The 22,525-nt window shown below is 38.7% G+C and overlaps 1 protein-coding gene across 3 annotated transcripts in view; it reads left to right on the forward strand.

Moving 5' to 3' along the window:
* The window catches only part of LOC134546875 (damage-control phosphatase ARMT1-like), a 45,913-nt gene that overhangs the window by 18,759 nt on the left and 4,629 nt on the right, over positions 1-22,525 (forward strand). For all 3 annotated transcript variants that reach the window (XM_063390112.1, XM_063390110.1, XM_063390109.1), the window contains 9 exons: positions 998-1,129; positions 4,070-4,326; positions 7,963-8,107; positions 9,828-10,013; positions 14,975-15,292; positions 18,025-18,225; positions 19,754-19,927; positions 20,701-20,943; positions 21,812-22,048. In XM_063390112.1, coding sequence (XP_063246182.1) covers positions 998-1,129; positions 4,070-4,326; positions 7,963-8,107; positions 9,828-10,013; positions 14,975-15,292; positions 18,025-18,225; positions 19,754-19,927; positions 20,701-20,943; positions 21,812-22,048 — 1,893 coding nt within the window. The remainder of the gene's footprint in view (positions 1-997; positions 1,130-4,069; positions 4,327-7,962; positions 8,108-9,827; positions 10,014-14,974; positions 15,293-18,024; positions 18,226-19,753; positions 19,928-20,700; positions 20,944-21,811; positions 22,049-22,525) is intronic.

Here is a 22,525-nt window from a genome sequence, read left to right on the forward strand (position 1 = left end):
CTAATGAAACTCCACCAAGACTTCAGGTCTGAATTTTCATCTTGAAAGACTTAAGTAATAAAGGCCAAGAAATCCAGCACATTCCTGCTCTGCTGTGGAAGAGCAGAACACCACAAAAAGGAGAAAGCTTACTATAGAAACTGAAGGGCACAGCTAAAAGGGTTGTACAAGTGTGTGAAGGAGACTGTACTAGAAAGACAGAGGCAGTGCTTGTCATGGAATCAGGACCTGAAAAAGAGTGAAAAGCCATTATGGTGATGGCTGGGGATGATAAAGCATCAGTCAGGAAGCTGAAGTTGTGTCCAGTGATGGAGTTCAAAAGGAGCTCTAACCTTGAAAGGTTAGAAGTAAAAAACAAATGGTAAGCCAAAAAGTGACTTGGAGGAGCAGATACAAGTTTCTGAGTAGGCATAGGCTCTTCAACCTGGTAGAGAGACTGTGGAGGTGAGATATGATAGAAATCTGAAAAATCATGAGTAGCACAGAGAAGATGGATAGCCATTGCTTTTTTTCAACATTTCTTCTGAACAAAAAATGAGGGGATGTGCAGTAAAACTGAAGTCTAAAAACCAAAGTGATTCTTTGCATAAGAGACACCTGAGGACTCCCTTTTGGTTAAAGTTTATATGAGTTGAAAGAGTGACTGGATAAATTTGTAGAAAAGGGACCTTTTGAATGTTACCAGATATATAGATACTGCTGGAAATAGACAGAGCTGAAAACAAAGACAAAGCTGAAAAGTTGGAGGTAATAGGATTGCTGAGGGAGACTACCTTACTTTAGCACTGGTGTTGGTGGCTGAACTTGGAGATGAAAGTGGTGACTTGTAGAAAAGTGTTTAACCTATTTTTCAGTAAGTGTGTGTTACTCTGGGAATAATACTCTGGAACATTTGGAGTAGTGCCCTTGAGCAGCTTAATCAAACAAAAAAGCACTGAAGCAAAAATGTTCCAAAAATGTGATGTCTAATGGTTTTGTCTCCATTCTGCCTTCACAGGAATCTCATGATCACGTTCTTTTGGATATTCCCGTCACTAGAGAGCAGATGAATCACTATCGAGCTGCAGCTGAAACTGCTCAAAGTGAACTTGCAGCACTGTCAGTGAAGTATGATTATGCCCAGTCAGAGGTACATCTAAAAATAATTTCAAACCCTTCTCCAAACCAGAGGATATTTTGCAGTCACCTTATGTAGAGAATAGAAAGCTTGCAGAAAGTCCAAAACTTGCTTTTGCTACAGAATTTTTGGGTTTTTGTTTTTAGAATGTGTGACTTTTACTTTGCTTCCTTTTGTGATCAAGAACTGATTATAAGTTTTTATTTGGAAGATTTGAAGCAGTGGAGCTTTTTATCATCATTGAAGTGCAATATTTTTATATTAAACCTGCAAATTAATTAAATTGTGGTTGTATAAATGTTTAGATGGTATCCTCCTCTTCTTGCTGGTGAGCTAAGACCTAGCTGCTCATTTTAACTCATTTCTCCGTTTTATTCAAGTTATAGGTCCCCGAATTTGCTCTGCTTTCATCACCAGTGAAATTGTGTTTGTGCTAATGAGGTTGATTGTAGCTAGAGAGGCTGAAGAACACATCCACATACTTTTCTACCCTTCCTGCTGTGTAGATGGTGTTTCTCAGGAGAGGATTTATTACAGGATAATTTTTAGAGCTGAATTATTTCCACAAGTAATTTTTTTCAACATATAACTGGTTAAAATTGATTTGATTGAAGTCAGCATTGTGAGCAGTGGTCAGTTTTAAAGTGGAGTAAAATTTGCCTTTAGAAGACATGAAATGCTTACATTTGTTCAAACACAGAACTACAGGTATAAATCTCCATTGGCTGAGGTTTGATTTGATCAGTTGATCCTGGAGATACTGCAGGGTTCCCCTACATTTAACATTTATCCAGAACTGGTGCTTTAAATTTAAATTTTAAGAAGCCATACAGAATCTAATGTTCTCATACAAAGAATTTATTACTGGAAATGTTCAATAGCTTTATTGCCAGAATGTCTGACTGATTTATAGATTTTTCAAGACAGTGCTTGCAAAAGCATGGTCAAAAAAAGCAGCTGTTCATGCTCTTGTTAATAAAGACCTTCATGACCCAGCTGAGGTCAGAGCCTTGTTCTGCTGAGTGCTCTGTAAAACTCACGACATGGGATTATTCTTGCTCTCTCTGCTATTGGAACTGACCACAAAGACAATGGACAGACGAAAAAATATCACATGGGGAGTTGAACCACAGAGAAATTTTAAGGTTATGAACACTCTTAAGATACCATAGCTTGGTCCAGCTGCCAAGCAAAGCAGTGCTATTGTTCCTTCAGCTGCTCATTTCCTTCCCCACACTGCCCCACCCCTTGTGCCGGCACAGATGTGTGTGTCCTTTTCACAGTGCGCTGTTGTGTCCATGCAATTAAAAAATAGCTCCTTTCCTTCTGAGCTGCTTTTTAGCCAGATCAGTTTCCCAATCTTATTTCACCTTGTAGCTGTATAACTGCTTCTTCCAGCACAAAGAGGAGGGTGGAGTATGGAAATGAAGCCCATGAATCCGGGAAGAAGCCAAGATGCTTTTCTGGAACTCAGTGCTGCTCCAGAGTGATAAACCAGAGCTTGCACGTGAAGCATGGGCTTATTGAAGGCTGTGCTGCTGCAAGAGTGATGCTCCTACCTGGTTTCTCAGCATTGGCCTTTGCTCTGTGATTCTCTTTCTCCTCTGCAAGAGAAAAAGTGAACGATTTTCTATCAGTTGTTACTGAAGTTGTTTGTGGGGGAGTCAGACAAACACAGAGCTGGTGTGAGGGAGAGGACAGGCGTGTGTAGCTGGAAAGAGGAGAAGCAGGACCTCCTTTTTCCAAGGCAATCGCTGTTCCATTGGCTCATCAGCCTCTTGAATTTCTCTGAGTATCTTGGGTTTGGTTATACTGAAAGACTCCAAGAGACGTGAATTTCCCATTGTCCTGGATTGCAGTTTAATGTCTTAAATATTTTTTGCTTTAAAATGTTTGCCACTATTTAGAAGTTCTACCACTCATCACAAAAAACAGTTAATTTGGCTTAATTATTTGCCTGTTAATTTTATGTGATAGGACAGAAGTTCTTCGGATTGCATCTTGCTTTTTTTAATTGGAATTGTCGGGAAAGCTGAAGCGTGCCCTAATATTTCTTGAGACAAAAAAGTCCACTTTAAATTACTTGTTCCTAATAACAAAAAAACATATAAAAGTTTTGTTTGCCTGGTGAGTGTCCTCACACACACTCTCCTAGAGAAGATTCCAGCAGAAATAGTTCAATGGAAAATGGTATTTTTAACAAAAAGGGAGAGGAAAATCGACTGAACTCCATGAACTCTTGGAAAGCTCTAGCATCATCCCTGTAAGAGGTCTTTAACATTTGAGAATGATTTTACTTCTCCTACCCTTCCTTAAAAGGCTCTATTGCTGTTTTTGTGTAAATAGAGCAACATTCAATTGCATTATCATACCCAAAAATAACTGTTTGCATAAGATAAGAGCGTGCCTACCACACAATGCTCCAGAAATTTACTTGCCTCTGAATATCCCCTAAACCATCAAAAAGCCCCACATTCATACAGCAGGACACTTTGCTGTTACAGCTCCCTGCAGCTCTAGATAATCTGTGTAACTGAGCACCAGATTTGGAAGCAGGCAGGCAGCAGGCAAAAAAGAGGGAATAGTGGTGTTAATAACTTTGATGTAATGCAGATACATAGGAGACATGAGTTAAGATTGTGCAGCAGAACTTTAAAGAGACTTTTCCTAAATTCTGAATTAGTAGATAAACTTACCTTCCTGTGAGATATTATCTTGAAAAGTTGTGTTTTGTTACCCAAAAAAAATTGTATTGTGTTACAGTGGCTTTTGTTTTTGCAAACCTCTTCCATTGCTTTTTCCTAGTCATATGGAAGTAAAGTTGTGTCCCTCTACTCAGTCTTGTAGTGATAGAAATGTGTTTCTTGTCACATTACTAATCTTGTAATACAGTCATGTTATTTCAGGCTGGGAAAATTATTCTTCTTTAATTTTCTCCTGTTCTATCTATAGCTTCTTAAACTCAGGTCGAGCATGATCTCTAAAGAAGCTTCTTTACAAGAGCTGAAGGCTGAAGCTGAAAGCTGTAAGGAAAACAATGCTAGACTGATGTCTCGGCTCCTGTCTTTGCAAACACGAATCCAGGAGATGGAACAGGAGCTGTGTGTGCTCGCTGCTTCTAAACACCAGGCTGAGCTGGCAGCTCAGGTGGCACATAGGGAAAACTTGGAGCTGAAGGAGGAGCTTCACGAGAAAAGTGCCAAACTTAAGTAAGAGTCACATGAGATAAGAAACAACATTTTGGGGGGGGATGATGGAATGGTACAGTTGTCAATTCAGAAAAATAATTTGGTGGATAGACTTTATTGCAGTTCTGAATTCTGTTACAGTGCCTGAGTGTGTGGAAGGTGTTGAAATTTGAATTTTGTTTTGAGTTGTCAGTCTATACATGGAGGTTTGAATGTTGTGTACTTTGAAGGTGAAATGCATTAAACTTGTAAAAGATAGTATCCTTTAACTGTACTGTTCTTAGCACAGTGTATCAGAGTACCGAATGCATACTGAAGGCAACTGAATGCATACAATGAATACATAACTGTTCATGTTTTGGGTCTGTAGGATGGAGACTCATAGCAAAACTGATTGGTATGAAAATATTCTAAACTCTTAAATTCCAAAATCAGTGTCGTATTAATAGACACCTAGACTTTTGTATGGGATTTTTCTGCCCATTATCAGACTAATATTTGTGACTCTGTCAATACTGTCTAATCAGGGGCAAGGTGAGTGTTTACCAGACACCTGTATTTCCCAAATCAGTATTTTGCACAGCTCTGCCAGGTTTTATGCATTACAAGTGAATAATTAAGTAATTTTAAAACTTAGAGAAAACCATTGCAGTGCACTTATTACCAGCTGATTTGCCAAAAGCCCTGCCTGGAGAGTGCAGTCTTACATAATGGCTGTTAAGATTCTTTAAAATGCTATTTCTGGTAGGAAAAAATAAAAAAGAAGAAGAAGAAGAAAAGGGAAGAAAAACCTCCTATCCTGTTTGCTTGCCTAACTCACTGGGAGAAAACTTCTGGAATACTGTGTTTCATACTCACCTGCCTTTGTAGTGATACAATCAATTTTATGGGCATAAATCTCTGCTATCACTGCCAGAGCAGTCCTGCTGCTCTCTTTGGCATACAACACTTGTGTAATCTGTTCTGTTTGTGTTGATGCGTGGTGATCAAGACCAGGGGACTGCTACAAGAGAGAAGTCAGCAAAATAAAAAGCTCGATTTCCACCTCTACCAATCTCAGCCCTGGTTCACTGTGCACCTGGAGTGTTCCACTCCAGGAGGACTTCTGGCAAAAGGGAAAAGATACAGGGGTAGGGAGTCTGCTCATTTGAAAGGAACAAACAAGTTGGATTGCTCATGAATGTGCAGTGTTTGCTTGCAAAGCTTTTTGTTGTCTTCAGCTAATGATCACATGTGTCACTTCGTACTAACCCATGTGTTGACTCAGTGAACTTCAGTCCCTGAGTCCAGCCACCCTGGTAGCACTTGGCACATGACCAGTCCTAATCAGGCGTTCAGGAAAGGTTTTCACTGAAAACCACTAATGAAAGGGAAGGGCAAGCCAGCGTGCATGAAGGGCGTATTTACATTCTATACCTTGGGGATATAGTAAGAAACATTTGGTGAATTCTATGATTGGCTTCCAGGATGCGCACCTCTCCTTTTGAAAATGGTGCTTTTCTACTCGACATGTCTATTGCCATGGTATTTTTAGAGTGTGAACTGTCAAAAGCTTTTTTCTTCTTCTTTTTCCTTCCCTTCTCTTTGCTCATTAGTTCTGAAGAGCTAGCAAAACTGTGAAAAAGCTGTGTTCTACTTTTTTGTGCCTGACTGCCTATTTTCTAGGTGCTCACACCTTTATGGCCCTACTGCAGGTAATTAGATTATTCGTAAAGTTATCAAGTGAGTGCTTTGTACTTCAGATTTTTTATTTTTAGCAGCAGGCATGGTTTTGTGAGTGGATACCTCAATTTTTTTAGAGCCACAGAACAGTTGTGGGGTTGGTGGTCAAACCTATATAATATTCTGACATGTGAGTATGCATATATGGGGCATGTCTGAGCCTCATACCTTTTCACTTCTGACATATCCCTCCTCACAACAACAGTTTAGCAATCATCTCATGGTTTAGTTTTGTTGGGGCTACAGAGGAAAGCAAGGTGCCCAGAGGCGAGGAAGCAGTGAGGGTGCTTGTGTTCTGCGGGGCAGTGTCTGCTGCAGAAGGCAGAGCTCTTTCGGCTCGTAGTGTGTGTTGTGCAGTACTATGTGGAACTGCCCTCACAATGTCCAGAGCAGGAATGAATGTTTTCCATTCCTCTGTTATTATGCCACTCTCTTTCACTTTGCAGCATTTTCAGCAGCTGTGCTGACCCCCCTCCTCAGGTTATGTGTTAAATCTTTTCATGGATGTCTGTTTTGCTTACTGACTTACAAGCATTCAATGCACTGTGTTTGCACTCACTGTGCCTCTCCTGTTGGAGTCTCATGCTGCTCTTTGGTTATGGAATGATGCTTTCTTTGATTGCCAGCCTAGAGAGGAAGAAATCAGAAATAGAAAAAATGAGTCCAGCAATGACTACTGTGCCCACCTTGAAAACTGAGAATAATGCTATGCTCTGATAAGCAAATGAGTTTCAATAAAATATTTGCTCTAGACATGTGTTTGGTTACATCTCAGGTCTTGAATTATTCTAGAGTGAAGAGCTTGTTTCAGAAGGAACCTTGTTTTTCAAACGGAAGCACAATAGCTTGTCTTGCTAGTTTACCATTTACCAATCTACCATGTCTTGCACTCTGCCATGAAGTACCTCACTCGTGGGTATTACTGAGTTGACATTTGGGTTACAGTAGTGGTCGTTTTGAGCTCTGTTTGGTTGGCTGGTTTTGCTAACCTGTTTCTTTATAGTTTTTCACAAGGGATATGTGTTTCAGCATCATGAGCAACAGTTTTTTCTGTGTTTCCTACCAAATCAGACTGTGGTGGTTCTTGTTTGCTGGACCCTTCTTTGTCCCTGGCAAGGGAAGGAATGTAACCACATTTATACTACTGAGTTAAACTCACTGTTAATTTATTTGGTTGGTTGTTCTTGTGGAGTATTTACAAACTGACACCTGCTCTTAAGGCTGAGAATAAGTTTCGGGTGGGATATGCATTAGCATTATGGGCACCTGTTGAGTGATGAAATTGCTGACAAAAAGCTCCCTTTTCTTCATGTCTTTGTGGTAGCCCCTAGGTGCATTTTTAAATGCACCCCTTTCATGAGTAGGGCTTCAGAGTACTGTACAACAAAGTAGTGTTTCCCATCTCTGCTTCTGCTGGTAAACTTTCCTTCACGGGTACTCTGGATGTCTTACACTTCCTTTGGTCCAGAAAGGATTCTCTTTACTTCAAGTTTGTTAATTGTCTCTGTCAGCTTCTTTAGAGAGGGGATGTGAAGTGCCTTTCATATATTTTTGCTAATAGTTGATCACTCTCCCCACCAATTACTTTTTCTAAGCTTTTGCTTGCACTTTCCACTTGTAGTATCTTGAGGGCACTATTTATTCAAGTCACTTGGTTCTTGTGTTTTATTCAGATTTTGTACTGAGAATGATATTTGGATTATTGAAGATTTTTTTAAGTGGTAATCAAAAACAAAGATGAAGAAATGTTTACACACAAGGCAACAGCAAAAGTTATGTATGTTACATAATAGATATAGAGAATTAAATGTAACACTTAAAACTCATTTGGGGGTAAACAGAAGCTAGAAATAGTCTTGGGACAATGTATTTTGCCTAGAATTCCTTTTCAGGGAATATCCATCTTGATGTGCATATTTTTTTCTGTCTGATTAGTAAATATTTGAATGAGTGTGAAGAAAACACGATTCAAGCTTCTAAAATCAGCAAAAACTATGAAGAGCTCCTTACAGATCTTTCTGGATTCTTGGACATAGACATCAGAGAAAAAGAGAAACCACAGGAACATCTAATGTCAAAGGTGATTGTGTAGGCAAATGCTTCTCTACAGTGATTTAATAGAAAAATATCTAGTTGTCAAGGAAATGATAGAGATATTTGTATTTCATTATAGTTTGCAGATAGTGCTATCATTTAAAAACAGTTTTTTTTTTTACTGGGCTAATTTTCAAAGGTGCTGAATACTAATATGCCTCAGTGAACTCAGTCTGCTCTTCTCTGCATAGATCATTTATCAGCCTGTAGTTCCCACATAAAGCCCTGATTAGATATTTGGTTAAAAGCTTTCCCTAAAATATTAACATGGAGGTCAACAGGAGATGTGTAAACTGTAGCACTAGATCTTAACTCTTATCTTGAGCTGACATACCATTAAATACAAACATCTGAAATGGCATGCCCTAAAACAACTCGTACTGTGTCCTGTAATAAAATGCTGTAAATAACTTTGTAGTGTTTCTGAGACTTAATAATAAACATTTATTATTTCTCTTCAGAATACTTCTGCAGTTCCAAAACCCAAGTTTCCATTTAGGAAAAGGAAATTGTTTGAATATTCTTTTAACATCTATCAATGCTGCTGAAAGATATTTTATTCTAAATTTATGCATTTCACTAATCTTCTGTCTATTCTTTGATCTCTAATTTTCTTCACTTTGGAGCACAATAGGTATTTGGGAAAATTCTATTTCTTTATGTTCATGTCACTGTAAGATTACGATCTCGATAAATCAAGATTATCTAGATATGTACCACAGAGAGTGTATGCCCTCATATTACATAATATTGCAAGCACATTGAAATTTTATAGATGCTCTAAAAAAAGTTGTCATGCAAGATGCACTCTTGCATGTTTTAACAATTAGTAAGTTAATAATTATAGCTTTTAAAAACATATCTTCATGCCTTTTAGCAATGTAGTAATAAATCTAGTTGCGAAATCTAATTTGTGCTGAAAACTTAGGAAACCTTAGCAACTAGTTTTTCTGGCATCTTGGCACATCTACTTGGTTTCTTTTCCACATTATGGTTTTATTTAAGGCAGAATTGATCTGTTTTAGTCTTAACAAATGTCTTGACAGTAGGAATCAGGGTACATTTTTTGCTCCCTCTTTGAAGTGCCCACGTTCATCTATTCCACTGATTGGAAATAGCACAGTGTACCAAAACAGCCCTAGAATCCTCCTGGGAAGGACTCCTTTTTCCGAGGTGTTGGCTGCTCATGATGGCAGCACACCAGGTATTTGGCCTTGTCCTTGAATGTGCTTATGAAATATCTGTTACTAACTCAAACCTCTTGTGCTCAAAAAGTTTTGAACTGTGAATTGCAGCTTTCTTGTTCCAAATGAAGGGCACACATCTTAAAAAGGCAGGCTGAAATGGTTTGCTTTCCACATGAAGTAGCTGCACGGTCTGTTTCACGACCTGCTTCACATCAAGCACAGATATGCAGCTGCAGTAGCTCTCCACCTGTTTAATACCTCATAAAGTCTGTGTGGGAGTAAATCTGAATCACATTATGCTGAAGTGGGGGTTTATAGTGAGAATATGATTCTATGTTTTTAACTGTCCTTCTACTCTTTTTCTAAAGGAACAGTAGAGTGCAATTATAAGTCTGACCTAGAGGTCACCAGAAACACTGAGTCTTTAGTGGCATGATTAGCAGCAGGTAAAACTGGGATGAATATTATTAATTGTTAAGAGCTTTTAAGAAGATATCCATATTTGTTTTATTTCTCAAGGTCTCTGAAATATGTAAGGAAAATATGACACTAAAAGACCAGGTTGCTGCTCTTCAAGAAGCTGTGAATGTCCATGAGATGGAGTCTAAAGCTAACAGAGAAACCATCATGAGACTAGTTTCAGAAGCGGCCAAGGAGCAGAAAAAGGCTGCAGGATACTACCAAGACATGGAAAACCTTAGTAAGGTACATAATTGCATGGCTTTTATGCTTTTATGATTTTCAAATATTTTCTTGAAATTTTAAATTCACTTTCAATATGAATTGCATGAGAAAAAAATCCTTTTGAAAAAATTATGTTGATAAGGGTCTTTCCTAAAAAGGACATTTTCCTAAGGATATTTTCTTGAAAGTGAGATATGAAGATTAAACAATAACATTTTGTAAAACAGTTTTGAGGCAGATGTGATGTCTTTCTGTGCTGTTCGCAAATTTCTATTTTTGCTTTCTTAGTGTTGTAGCCTTTGTGCTTGCAGAATCATGTAAATAAATTAATGTGTATATTGTTAATGTCTGAGGCACAAGCATGCAGTGGTGAAAAAACGCATTTTAAACAACATTAATCTGGTACTGCAAGTTTCCTGAGAATTTTTCTACTCAGGTTTTCAAAAATTCTGGTGAGAAATTGAAAGGAATTTATAGGACACTATTCCTTCTCTTAAGTTGCTGGACAGTAAAGTGTCTTGGCTTCCATACACCCTAGATTATCTTTTCAGTGTGTTATAAATTTGTATTTCATAACCATTGGCTCATACCCAAAAAGTTGTAGGCAGTAGGATGGCTCTTGCAGGAAAGCACTGTTTCACTGTTGGGAGGCCTTGGAGAAAATCTGTGCAGCAGGAAGGGTGGTCAGATGAGAAATGTGAGTTAAGTTTAAGTAAGTATTCACCAAATTCATCTAGCTATGATTTGTGATGGAAAAGAATGTGATTTAAGGATTGAATTCCTGCAGGAGAGCTTCCCATTAAGAGTTCACATATTTCAAAGGATGGATGAACAAAGTGCATTTCTATAGCAATTTTCCTTATTGCTTTCCACTTTGAGTGATGTCTATGGAAAGGAAGCAGTTTAGTGAAGCCAGAATGAAGATTTCCTGCAGGTGAAACAGTGTAGTTAAGGCTGATGCCTGGAACGTGAGAAAATAAGAGAAGAAACTTAGACTGCCAAATACGTGTCTAAGTTATGTGTGAATGAGTTTGTAGGAATTTTTAACATAAAGACAACCTTGTGCAAGTGAGTTTTCCGAAGTGATACAGCATTTTCCCCACCCCTGGCATTCCTCTTTTCCTGAAGAAGATACACCCACCATACACTTTAAAGGATCTAGTGTTCTGATTTGATTGTAAGCAAAATACTTAGGAGATGAGAAATAGCTGGCAGCTCTGGAGAAGAAAGAATTTGTGGGGAAGATAAATGTAAGTACCACAAGGGTCATAAATTTTACTTACTGCTGAAAATAGTTCTTACCAAGCTGTGTACAATTTCCTAAGACTCAATGGAACTGAGAGAGAACCTGCACCAAAAACTTAAACAGGTCCTTTTTGAGAACATTTTGTTTTTATGCTTCACTTCAAACGCAGGTGTGTGAGGAAGAACAGAGTGTAGTTTACTCAGTAAGCCAGAATCAGGATGTGTTTTAAACCAAGATCAGGGCTCCATTTGAGGCTTGTTTTTCAAGTTTGCTCTAACTGCCAAAACATTTACCAAGTTGAGCTAGTTTTCTAAATATTTTCCTATCGTTATTTTGCATGTGCCAAATACATAATTTATTTAACCAATTTTACAGAAATGTACTTCTAAATTATTAGCTTTGCCTTTCAAAAGCATTGCCTTTGAAAAGCCCCATCTGCATAGAGACTGCAGATTCCTCCAGTGCAATTTCAGTTTAGCAACTTACATTAAATCTGTTGAGAAGGTTTTGTGTTCACAAAAGAGTACAAAGAAGTTCAGTATTGAAAAAGAAAGGGAAAACCAAAAAGTGCTTTAAGTCCTCACATGTAAAGTGTGAAGTGTGGGATCCCCTGTTCCCTTGATGGGTGTCTGACTTGGTTACAGGAGGGGCACCAATGGCATAAAGCCAGTCTGATTTTGCCATGTACTTCATGCTGCACCATTTAAGCACGTGAATGGAGTTGCATGTGTTGTGACACGTTCCTCTGTCAAGGTGAGAAGCAGAAATCCATACTGTTCCTGTGCCAGGAATCTCATCCTTGGCTATGTATTTCTGGGCTGTCTTCTAGACTTAATTAATGGGATTGCCTGTAGCTCAATTTACCCGGCAAAGGCTGAGTACAAGTGGCTCCTGCCTGCGTGTACCTACAGCATATACAGATATTTCTAGACTGAATCATTTGAGAAGACAGGAGATAAGAGCAAACTAGTTTACAATCCTTATGGCATAACAGTAGTAACTGGAGGTGCAGCTGGTGTAAGAATTAATCTGTAAAATTCCGTATTTTTCTTTAATACCTTCTTATTACTGTTAATGTAATGTGGGCTCTTTTTTGTATATGTATGTGCAGTTGACTTCAGTCCATTGAAGTCATTGAAGTCAATGAAGAACACTGAATCACCGTGCTGCTGATTGGGGTGTTGGTATTGATAGAATCACGGAATTATTTAGGTTGGGAAGACCTGGAAGTTCATGGAGTCCAGCTGTTAACCCAACACTGCCAAACCCACCACTAAACCATGTCCCTAAGTATACTGTCTGCAAGTCTTTCAGATACCTCTAGGAATGGTGTCTCCACCACTTCCCTGGGCAGCCTGTTCCAGTGCTTAATAGCCCTTTTGATGAAGAATTTTTTTCCTAATATCCAAGCTAAACCTCCCCTGCCACAATTCAAGGCCATTTCCTATGTTTCTTACCTGGGAGAAGAAACCAACCCCCACCTGGCTCCAACCTCCTTTCAGGCAGTTGTAGAGAGAAATAAGGTCTCCCTGAGCCTCCTCTTCTCCAGATTAAACACCCCCAGCTCCCTCAGATGCTCCTCATCGGACTTGTGCTCCAAACCCTTCACCAGCTCGGTTGCCCTTCTCTGGACACCAGAGCACCTCAATGTCCTTCCTGTAGGGAAGGGCACAAAACTGGACACAGCACTCGAGGTGCAGCCTCAGCAGTGCCGAGTACAGGGGACAATCCCTGCCCTGCTCCTGCTGCCCACACCATTGCTGATCCAGGCCAGGATGCCATCGCCCTTCTTGGCCCCTGGGCACAGCTGGCTCATGTTCAGCTGCTGCTGACAGCACCCACAGGTCCTTTTCTGCCAGGCAGTTTCCCAGCCACTGTTTGGTGGCTTGCACTTCCTTATTTTATAACTTGATCTTTTGAATAAACTATGTTTGTTTTCAGCTGTTCACAATTTATCAAGATGGTGATTAGGTAAGCTCCCTGGCACTGGCAAACCATTTTAGCACTGCCTTTCTGAAAGGAAAATACACACTGCTGAAAAGTGTAATTGAAATAAATGACTCTTTATTCCTTGCTGTAATTACCATAATGTAGTTCTGAGCACAGGTGGGAATTTTCTATTAATAGGACTTGTCTAGAATGAAAAAGAGAAATTGGCAAGGAATCAGGCCAACATTTGTTTCTAAAACAATTCTAAAATTACTTCAGAATGTGTAATAACAATTTCCTAAATTACAGGGGTTGTTTTTATTTATGTTTTTGTATGTTTGCCTTTTCACAGCTATTAAAAATTTTAGTACTTTTAGTATCATATTTTTCTATTTTATTTTCTAAATGTGCCCTGCAAACTCCTTCTTTTTGATCACTCGCCCTGCTGATCTACAAAAGTGCTCCCAGATTTCCTGCTTGATTGGCAGGCACTCCATTAATAAAATGACATACTATGCTGCACAGGAGGCACACACAGCCCCTGAGAGACCCTTGAGTAATCACCATATTCATAACTGCTCCAGGAACTGTTCTTTAACTCCAGTGTGTACACTCATATCAGCCTGCTTACTGAGCCTCTACTTACCACTGAGAGCTCCAGAAGAATCCAATCCCTCTCTGTAAATATTCCATTCTCTGTAGTAATTTTGTGTCATGCATGAAATAATATCCTTTCCCATTTGTTCTTACCAATCAGAAAATTCCCTAAGAAATGAAGACAGTCTTGTACTTTTAGTTGGTCTTGCTGCAAATATTTTTCTTGTATATGTATGTGGGGAGACACACAATACTTTATTTCTTTATGTTTAGATGGTTATTTTTCTTTATTTTTTCTGTCATCATTTGGTTTGGTGTCATGGGTCAGGATGCACAACTCTTTCTGTCAGCTCTGACTTGTTAGGTTGATATTTATATACAACTGATATAGATCCATATGTATTGGCTATATTTAATTCCTTCCCAAGCAAGCCTGGATTTGTCAGGTCCCTCACTTCTCATTTCTAATAAATAATCTCAGGAATTTTTGTTGTATTCAGATAAACTGATCTCAGAGATCACCTCTTATCACTGTGTTCAGGGAGAAAGTGTCTACTGTTTTGGTCAGCTCTGAATTGTCAGGCGGTAGGGGTTGATCATCACTGCAGGTCCCTTCCAACCAAAATATCCTCGTCCCCCTCCCCACCCCCCACCCCCGTCCCCACCCCAGTCCCCATCCCCATCCCCATCCCCATCCCCATCCCCATCCCCATCCCCATCCCCATCCCCATCCCCATCCCCATCCCCATCCCCATCCCCATCCCCATCCCCATCCCCATCCCCATCCCCATCCCCATCCCCATCCCCATCCCCATTCTTTCCCCTCTCAGTTGTAGTACTTTGGTTTTATTTGTGATACATCTTTTTCACTGCTTGTTTTTCAGGTCATACTATCTGGATGGAAAAGTAAGATTTCAATAGTTTTACAATTAAAAATGTGGTTTCATTCACCTGAACATTTTATTTATGTATGCCTTTTTGCAAACCAATATAAGAAATTAGTCTTTAGTATGGTTACAGCAGACTTCAGGTTTTCATCAATTTCAGTGGCAGTTCCCCTATGAGACGCTGACATTGAGCAAATATGAGGAATATGGGTCCTAGTTTCTCTGTCTGCAGTACCTGCTCCTGAGTTATTCCTTAATTTGTGTGTGATGGAGAGGGTTTATAACTAATTTTAAAAACCTTGTTTAATTTTCATACACTTTAGGATCTTGACAGTGCTATCATAAAGAGACAGAGTTTAGAGATGGAGATCAGAAACCTCCAAGAGAAGCTGACTGTTAACCAGAAAGCTTTGGACGCCTCAAAGCAGGAACTGCACAATCTGAAGAAATCTTCCAGGGAGTTAGATGCAAGCTTGAAGAGTAGCAGAGAAGAGGCCAGGACTGCTCAGAGCTCCTTAGAGGCTTTTAAAGAAGAAATTGCTGCCCTGCTCAGCTGTGGATCTGCAATAGTTAAACCTTCTGAGAAGACCATTTTGGAGAGGATCCAAGAAATGAATTGCAAAGAGGAGAATAAAGAAATAGTAAGTCAGCAACTACTGCACTTGCCTAATGTGTGCATTTTTCTCTTTGAGTTCTGTTTCATTTTATTCAACTGTTAGAGTGTTGATTCTTTCTTTCTTAGGTTTTGAAATTATGGAAACCTTTTATTTTGTTCTCTACTGATTTAATATAAATAGGGGAAAAGCATCTATGTTTTACTAAGAAGGAAGAGTTCAGAAATTAAATTAATAATAGATGATGTTAAGAAGAAAAAACTTGGAATGGTCTTTCAGTTACAACATTGAAATTTGTTTTCTGTGCCAGCAGACATCAAAGGTGGCTGTTTGGTTGCTATGATTTAGTGAAACCTGTGAACAAGTATGGATTTGCTGTTGCAATGGTGACTTCAAGAACTGACTTCTTTCTCAAAGCAGATATGATTGATGAGTTGCCACAGGCAACTTCTTTCCCTGCAATCCTCAAAACCTGCACCTAAAAATAAAGATGTGTTTTTACACTTACAGCTAAACATTATTCAGCATGTAAAGAAGGTAAAAGAAAGGCTCTGGCTTGAGGCATTTGGGCCGTTAGTGTTTGCAAATGTGTGTTTGAATGTACAGATAAAGAAGGGACAGCTCAGGAGGAAGGTGAGTCAGAATGCAGCCTGACCAATGTCAGTGTCCTGACACTGCACTGAAGTTTCTCACTTGCTTGCTTATAATTTATTAATTTTGTCAGTGAGGACTATTTATATAATTAAATGTCACACACTAAATCAAAAGCTGCTTTCAGTGAGCCACTGAAAGCCAGTTTTAATGTTCTTGCCAGGTTTTGAAATTCTAGCATCTCCTGCTGATGTGATAGTTTTTAACGACAGCAAATGGTTTTGTATTCTAACCAAGTCTGGAAAGGGTTCTTGAAAATATCCTGTGCGTTTTGGTGAGGTATTTAAAATAAACAAACCCCAAACCCCATGTCATTGGCCTTCTTGCCAACCTGGACACACTGTTGGCTCAGTTTCAGCCTGCTATTGACCAGCACCCCACATCCTTTTCCACACGCAGCTTCCTATCCACTCTGCCCAGCCTGTAGCAATGTTGTGACCCAAGGGCAGGACCTGGCACTTTGCCTTGTTGAACTTCATACCTTGGCATCAGCCCATGGATCCAGCCTGCTCCGATCCCTCTGCAGAGCCTTCCTACCCTCCAGCAGATCCACACTCCAACCCTACTTTGTGTCATTTGTAAAATGATTGTAGCTGAAATTATCCAGTAGCCACATTAAAACAAGAAGCAGGAAGGGGGTTGTTATTTTGCAGGCTGCCTGATCAAGCTGCATGAATCATAGGAATGAGAAGCTGTGGAGATCAGAACTGTAGGACCAAAAATGCAGCCTTTGTAAGATGATGGATCAGGCATGGGTGGGTAACAAGGGTGCAACGTTGTTTTAGGAAATGCCTACTTTTTGGGCTGTCCCAACACCGGGGATGAGCGTTACACCAGGATGCCCCAGGATGATAAAATGACAGCTGCTGCTCTGCTTCTGTGGTATAATCCTTCACTTTCTCATGTTTATGGATCTTTGAAGCCTCTAAAACCCCCTTGCAGCCACTCTGCAGCCTGATAAAAGGGCTCTAGGTTCTCTGGCAGCAGCACATCTCTGGGGGAACAAGTTACCAAAACTCTTGTTCCTGCTGGGTGATGTGAGATGCAAAAAACATAAAATATGTTTGTGGGTTCTTGCAGATTTATTATTGTTTAGTGTTGTCTACTAATGAGCAGCAGTAATTTCTCAGTGTTTTTGGGGACAAACTGTATTTAATTGCAGTTTGAGTTGGAAACCTTTCACTGCCATTAAAATTAATGAGAGCTCTGTGTACTTACTGTTCATTTTATTAACAGGAACCAACAAGATGATTAACATGAAGAGGCTGCTTGGAGATGAGTGTCTGAAAACTGAGTTACAAATGTGATACGATTAATTATGTAACCAAATAATTGTATGATAGTTATAAGAAGACAGAGGGAAACAAGCAACTTCATGTATAGAACTGCCTTTCAGCATTTGGCAGTAGTGTAACCAGATACTTTCAAGCATTTAATTTATAAATAGTTTACAACTTAAAATCCATTACATTATATGCACATATTGTAAAGTTAACAGTGAAGAATTAGAAATATTTTCAAAATTTTCTAGTTGCTTGTTTTGAGATTTTATCCTTTTATCTTTGGGCTCTGGCTAGATTACAGAAATTATTATTATTATTATTATTTTTAAGCACAATCTTTAAAACAATGCTTGAGAGTTACCAATTGGGAAACACTCCTCTGAGACTTAATAATCCATATCTACATTCTCCCCTATGTACTGCATATATATTCTAAATAACTTATATGCTTTTTCTAATCAACTCCTCAATAAAATAGTGATTTCTTCGCCTCATTTTAAGGAAGGATAGCTGACTGCCAGGTATTGCTGCTGTGCCCACATCTTTGGAAATTTTGTATCTGAATTACTTCGTATTGATTTTTCAATATATCCAATACCTTTTAGTCATTTGACTCATTTATAATATCTGCTGTTCACTTTTGGGTGGCTCCACTTCTGAAAATTTTTGCTGGTGGTTACAGATTTTTCTTTTTGACTTTTAAATGCATATATTTTAAAGATAGATATTTTGCCCTATTTTTAATAACTTGTTGATTTATCTTTCATATCTTTCCAGCATTTCCCAGCTAACCCCATATACTTTGTTGGTTTGCTTGCTCCCTAGATGGTATCTCAACTTGAAACAAAATTAGCTAAATTGACTAAAGCTTTGGAAAATCAAACCCGATTGTACCATGAAGCCCTGGAGAGGAGCAGAAAAGCTGAAAAATGTTCTGAGAATTTCCACGATCAACTGAAGCACTTGGAAGAGGAATTATTAACTGGAGACCTGATGCAGGATGGTTTGAAGCTTGAGAAACAAAAAGTAGTTGCACACATTATTTACTTTTGAATAAAAGTCACTAAAGGCAGAGACACAGCTCATTTTATTGCTTTGGTCTCCTGGAGCACTCCAAGAAATGCGAATTACCAAAGTCAGACATTATGTAGGGACTGATAATACCTTTACTCTTTGACCAACAACTGCAGCTGGAAGATGTAGCTGAGCTTTTGAGTTCCAAGTCCATTTCTGTGAAACAAAACAAACAAACAAAAAACCCAAACACCCTTCCCCAAAAAACTCAAGCAAAAAAACCCCACAAAAAACCACAACCCCCCCCCCCAAAACAAAACAAAACAAAAAAAACCTAAAAAACCCCAAACAAACAAATCCCTAAAATCAAACTACACCGCAAAACCAGCTTAAAAGAAGTCCCTGTCGGTATCCCATCAGAAGTCCTTCAATTATTGTCTGCTCTCAGAATTTCTCTCATCTCTGTGTCTTTCTCTAAAACATCATCTGGTCTGCAGTCTCTCATGATCTTTTATATTATGAGACAATCATGGCTGCTAGGATTTTTTTATCTAATTGTATGAATGAACACACTGCTAGCCTATAACTCATTCACGTACCAAAGAGCTTGAAAAATGACATAGTACCTGGAAAGCCAAACACTGCAGCTGAGAAAAGCAAAGTTGTAGCATGTTGCCAGGCCAGGATTAATGCTTAGAGGAATCAACAATTTTGTGCTATTTGTTTTGCCTTAGACTATGATAAAATAACTTTTTTGAATGAAGTATCCATCACATTGGGAGAAAACCAGAAAAAGGAGCTGTTTCTTCTGCTATGCTTCCTCTATGAGTAACCTGTGGCCCTAGATTCTTAAATTATTCTCTAGATTTTTCTGCAATGAAGAGATTTTTTTGGTGATTTTTTTTCTGTCCATGAATAACTGCAGTGCTTTCTTCTGCTGCTGCTGTTTTTAATTTTTTGAATCAGAAGTATCATGAAACAAAAAGGTATTCTTGCTAATGAACGAATGGTGAAGCTGATTTGTTGTTGGTTTTTTTCTTCTTATTTATTTTGTTGGTTCTTTGCAAAGATAAGGGTTTGCACCAGAAGTAAGAGGAAACAAAGGGAAACAGTTCTTAGTGAGAAGGAGGTTTTTTGCAAGAGAAGCTAATTGACAGCAAGGGACTAAAGCAATTTGTAAAGAGCTATTAGGCCAGGATGAAAGAAGGAAAAATTTGATTGAATAATATTTGGTATCTGTATGTGTTCACATCAGTAAACCAGATAGAGATGCAATTAAAACAACCTTTAAATCAATTTGTAAACCAGTGACTTAAACCAGTAAACCAGTAACAAAGTAAGTGTTGACTAAAAAGGACGTATGGAGAATTTGCAGTTGTGTCATGAGTGTGCCTAACTGCACCCTTGCAGTATAATATTTCCTGTAGTGTACTTGGCTACGTATTGTTGGCTGCCACTATAGTGGGGATTGCTTCTAAACTGTACTTCATGGCTTTTAATGAAGTTTTATCATTCTTCTGCCCACTTTTCCACATAATAGTATCTGAAATTTCTGGAGCAACTTAATGAGAAAATGAAGCTGGATAGTGTAGCAGCAGAGGTTGGATTTGACATGGCTATGGACATGATTCTGGCCCGGGTAGAGCAGCTGGTGAAACTGGAAGGTGATGCTGTGGTTGAGAACAAGACTGCTGCATACAGTCTCAGAAGGAAGGTATGCAAGACATGCCATTCAAAGACAAACAGATGGCCATGCTTCTGTAGTGGCTTGCCAGAGGCAGCAGACTGTATATGTCCAAGGAATTTCAAAGATGTCCATGATGTAAAACGAAGATATGTTTGCAAACTGTGCAAAAAGACTGCGTATTGAAATAACTAAACCCACCAGTCGGTTGAACATGATACTGCTTTTCACAACTTCTTAAGAACAAGCTATGAAGTTATGGCTGTTTATACCTGTATATTTGTCTACTTTTTAATACATGTTTATCATTCTGTAAACAACTGCCATTAATATTTATATCTAAAAGGATCTGCCAAGGAGAAAAGCACCTTACACAAACTTCTCTAGAAACTAGAGAAGTAGAGAAGTTAGAAACTAGGTTGTCCTTCACCAAGAATTGCAACTTTTCCAACAAGAACTGTTCCTTCATTCAGTTATTCCTACAGGAACAAGTCTGTTCAAATTTGGTCAAGCAACTCTCTGTCATCCTGTATGACATAGGGAAATCTTTTGAGTTTAGTCTTGCAGACTGGTATAGAGCTGGGAATTGGGTCTGTTTAAGGTTTAAAACCATAGAGAAGCACAATGAATTGGTGCTACAAGGAGTACCAAGTTAAGTTATATATGTTGCTACTTCATAAAGATTTTGAGAGAGGAAAAGGAGTTCAGGTTATAGATGCAACATGAGGATTAAATTTGTGATTATGTAATACCACCGTCTTTCACATTTATTTTTTCAAATGTCCTTGTGTTTGGAAATCAAGTTGAAGGCTCAGAAAGAAAAACTGGAAAGCAAAGAGCTGCACATGAACCTTCTGCGGCAGAAAATAACCCAGCTGGAGGAAGAGAAAGAAGTAAGGGCTGCCTTAGCTGTGGAACGGGATGAGGCCAATCTCGCTGTCAGAAAGTTACATAAGATGATAGAGAGGCTACAGAAGCAGCTTGATCTGGCAAGGGAAACAAATACTGATCTCAAAGCCAAGCTGTCTGAAACCAGTGAACTTAAGGTGAGTTAAAATATTACATTTGTACTTCTATCCATTTTTCTATCCCAGCTGGATACAGATGGACTTCATTTAAAATAAATGTGTTAATGGAGAACTGCTCAATCTAGGTGGCAAAAGCAAATATAATATGACAGTGTTTTGTGTATTTTAAATTTGTCTTGATATGCTAAGTAGCATCTGCAAAGCACAAGGTAAATTTTTGAGCTAGTAGAGGAAAAATACAATCTATGTATCCCTTTCTTTCCTGTTGGTATGACTGTCATGTATTCTCCCATGCATTGCTCACAGAAGGTCTATTCCGATAGATATGGGAGGAATATAACAGGCAAGATTCTAAATTTTAATTGTTTCTATGTTTCATTACATTGCAGTATTAATACATTGCCTGCTTTTACTTAGGTGAATGCAAGTAGTTTGCAGCCAGTCAGAGCTTGCCACCACTAAGAGAAAGGAATATTGATTTTATGTGACTTTGTTTCTTGTGCCTGATGGAGTGAAATAGACATCTATGCACGTGTTCCCACTGAACCGCTTTTATCAGCAAAACTTTTGGCAACTCGTTTTAGTATTATTTTTTTCAGGAGCTGGAAGAGAGTCAACCCTCGCTATGGATTTTCTTTTCTGTCCAGATACCTCTTTTCACAAAACCTGTAGAGAATTAACTGTCTTTGAAGGAAAAATCTTTTTGTTAATTGTGTTGAAGTAGGCCAGTCTCCTTAAATGTGTTGATTTAATGAAGAGCCCAAAAGAAACCACACTAAAGTGCTTATTTGTGATCACTCCTGATATTTTTATATTATTTTATATTTATTTGCTCAAGTTAGATGAAAAAGTATGACAAATTTAACACTTCCTTATCTTATTACAGATCAAAACTTTGGAGCAGAACAGAACAATAGAGGAACTCAGTAAGTCTCAAGGCAAATTGGAAAGAATGAAAGAAAAAGCTGAGAAACAACTTAAGTCTGCCAAATCAGAACTTCTTTTAAAGGACCGTAAAGCTACTGAAGATAAAGAAAAAGCCAAAAATATGTTAGAAACAGTTACCAGTGAGATGAAGGTGCTTAAAACAACCCTTGCAGAACTAGCAGAAAGAGAGAGACAGGTAGGTTGTGTAGGTGTTTGACAAGTGCTAGGTGTCCCTTAGAATGTAGGAAAATGGTATAGGTGGAGCAGCTATCCAGCTGTGCTTTAAACTGTTCCAAACATTATCAAACAAGGAAATTTTTGCTCACATTGGTGAGACACAGTTGTGATTGCAAAGCTATTCTACAAGTTAAATTTTGCAGGAGAATAATAAATACAAGCATTATTTTCTTTGCTCATCACAAAATATTGCATCATGTTTTAGAGAGGTATTAAAATGCTGTAAAAATCCTAGTATCTCTCTTAAGGTATGTCATTTTCCAAATATCTTAGGTATAAAACTTACCTACTTCTGATGTCTCCTTTTGTTTCTCACACATCCATCTCTTGCACTTTCTCCTTGTCAGTAGTGAGAGATTCAACAAGACTAAGTGGTGAAAGGAAGCAGCCTCAAGTTGTGCTGGGGGCAGGGGGGATTTAGATTGGATATTAGGCA

This window comes from Prinia subflava, chromosome 2 (assembly GCF_021018805.1).
Source record: "Prinia subflava isolate CZ2003 ecotype Zambia chromosome 2, Cam_Psub_1.2, whole genome shotgun sequence".
NCBI classification, from domain to species: domain Eukaryota; kingdom Metazoa; phylum Chordata; class Aves; order Passeriformes; family Cisticolidae; genus Prinia; species Prinia subflava.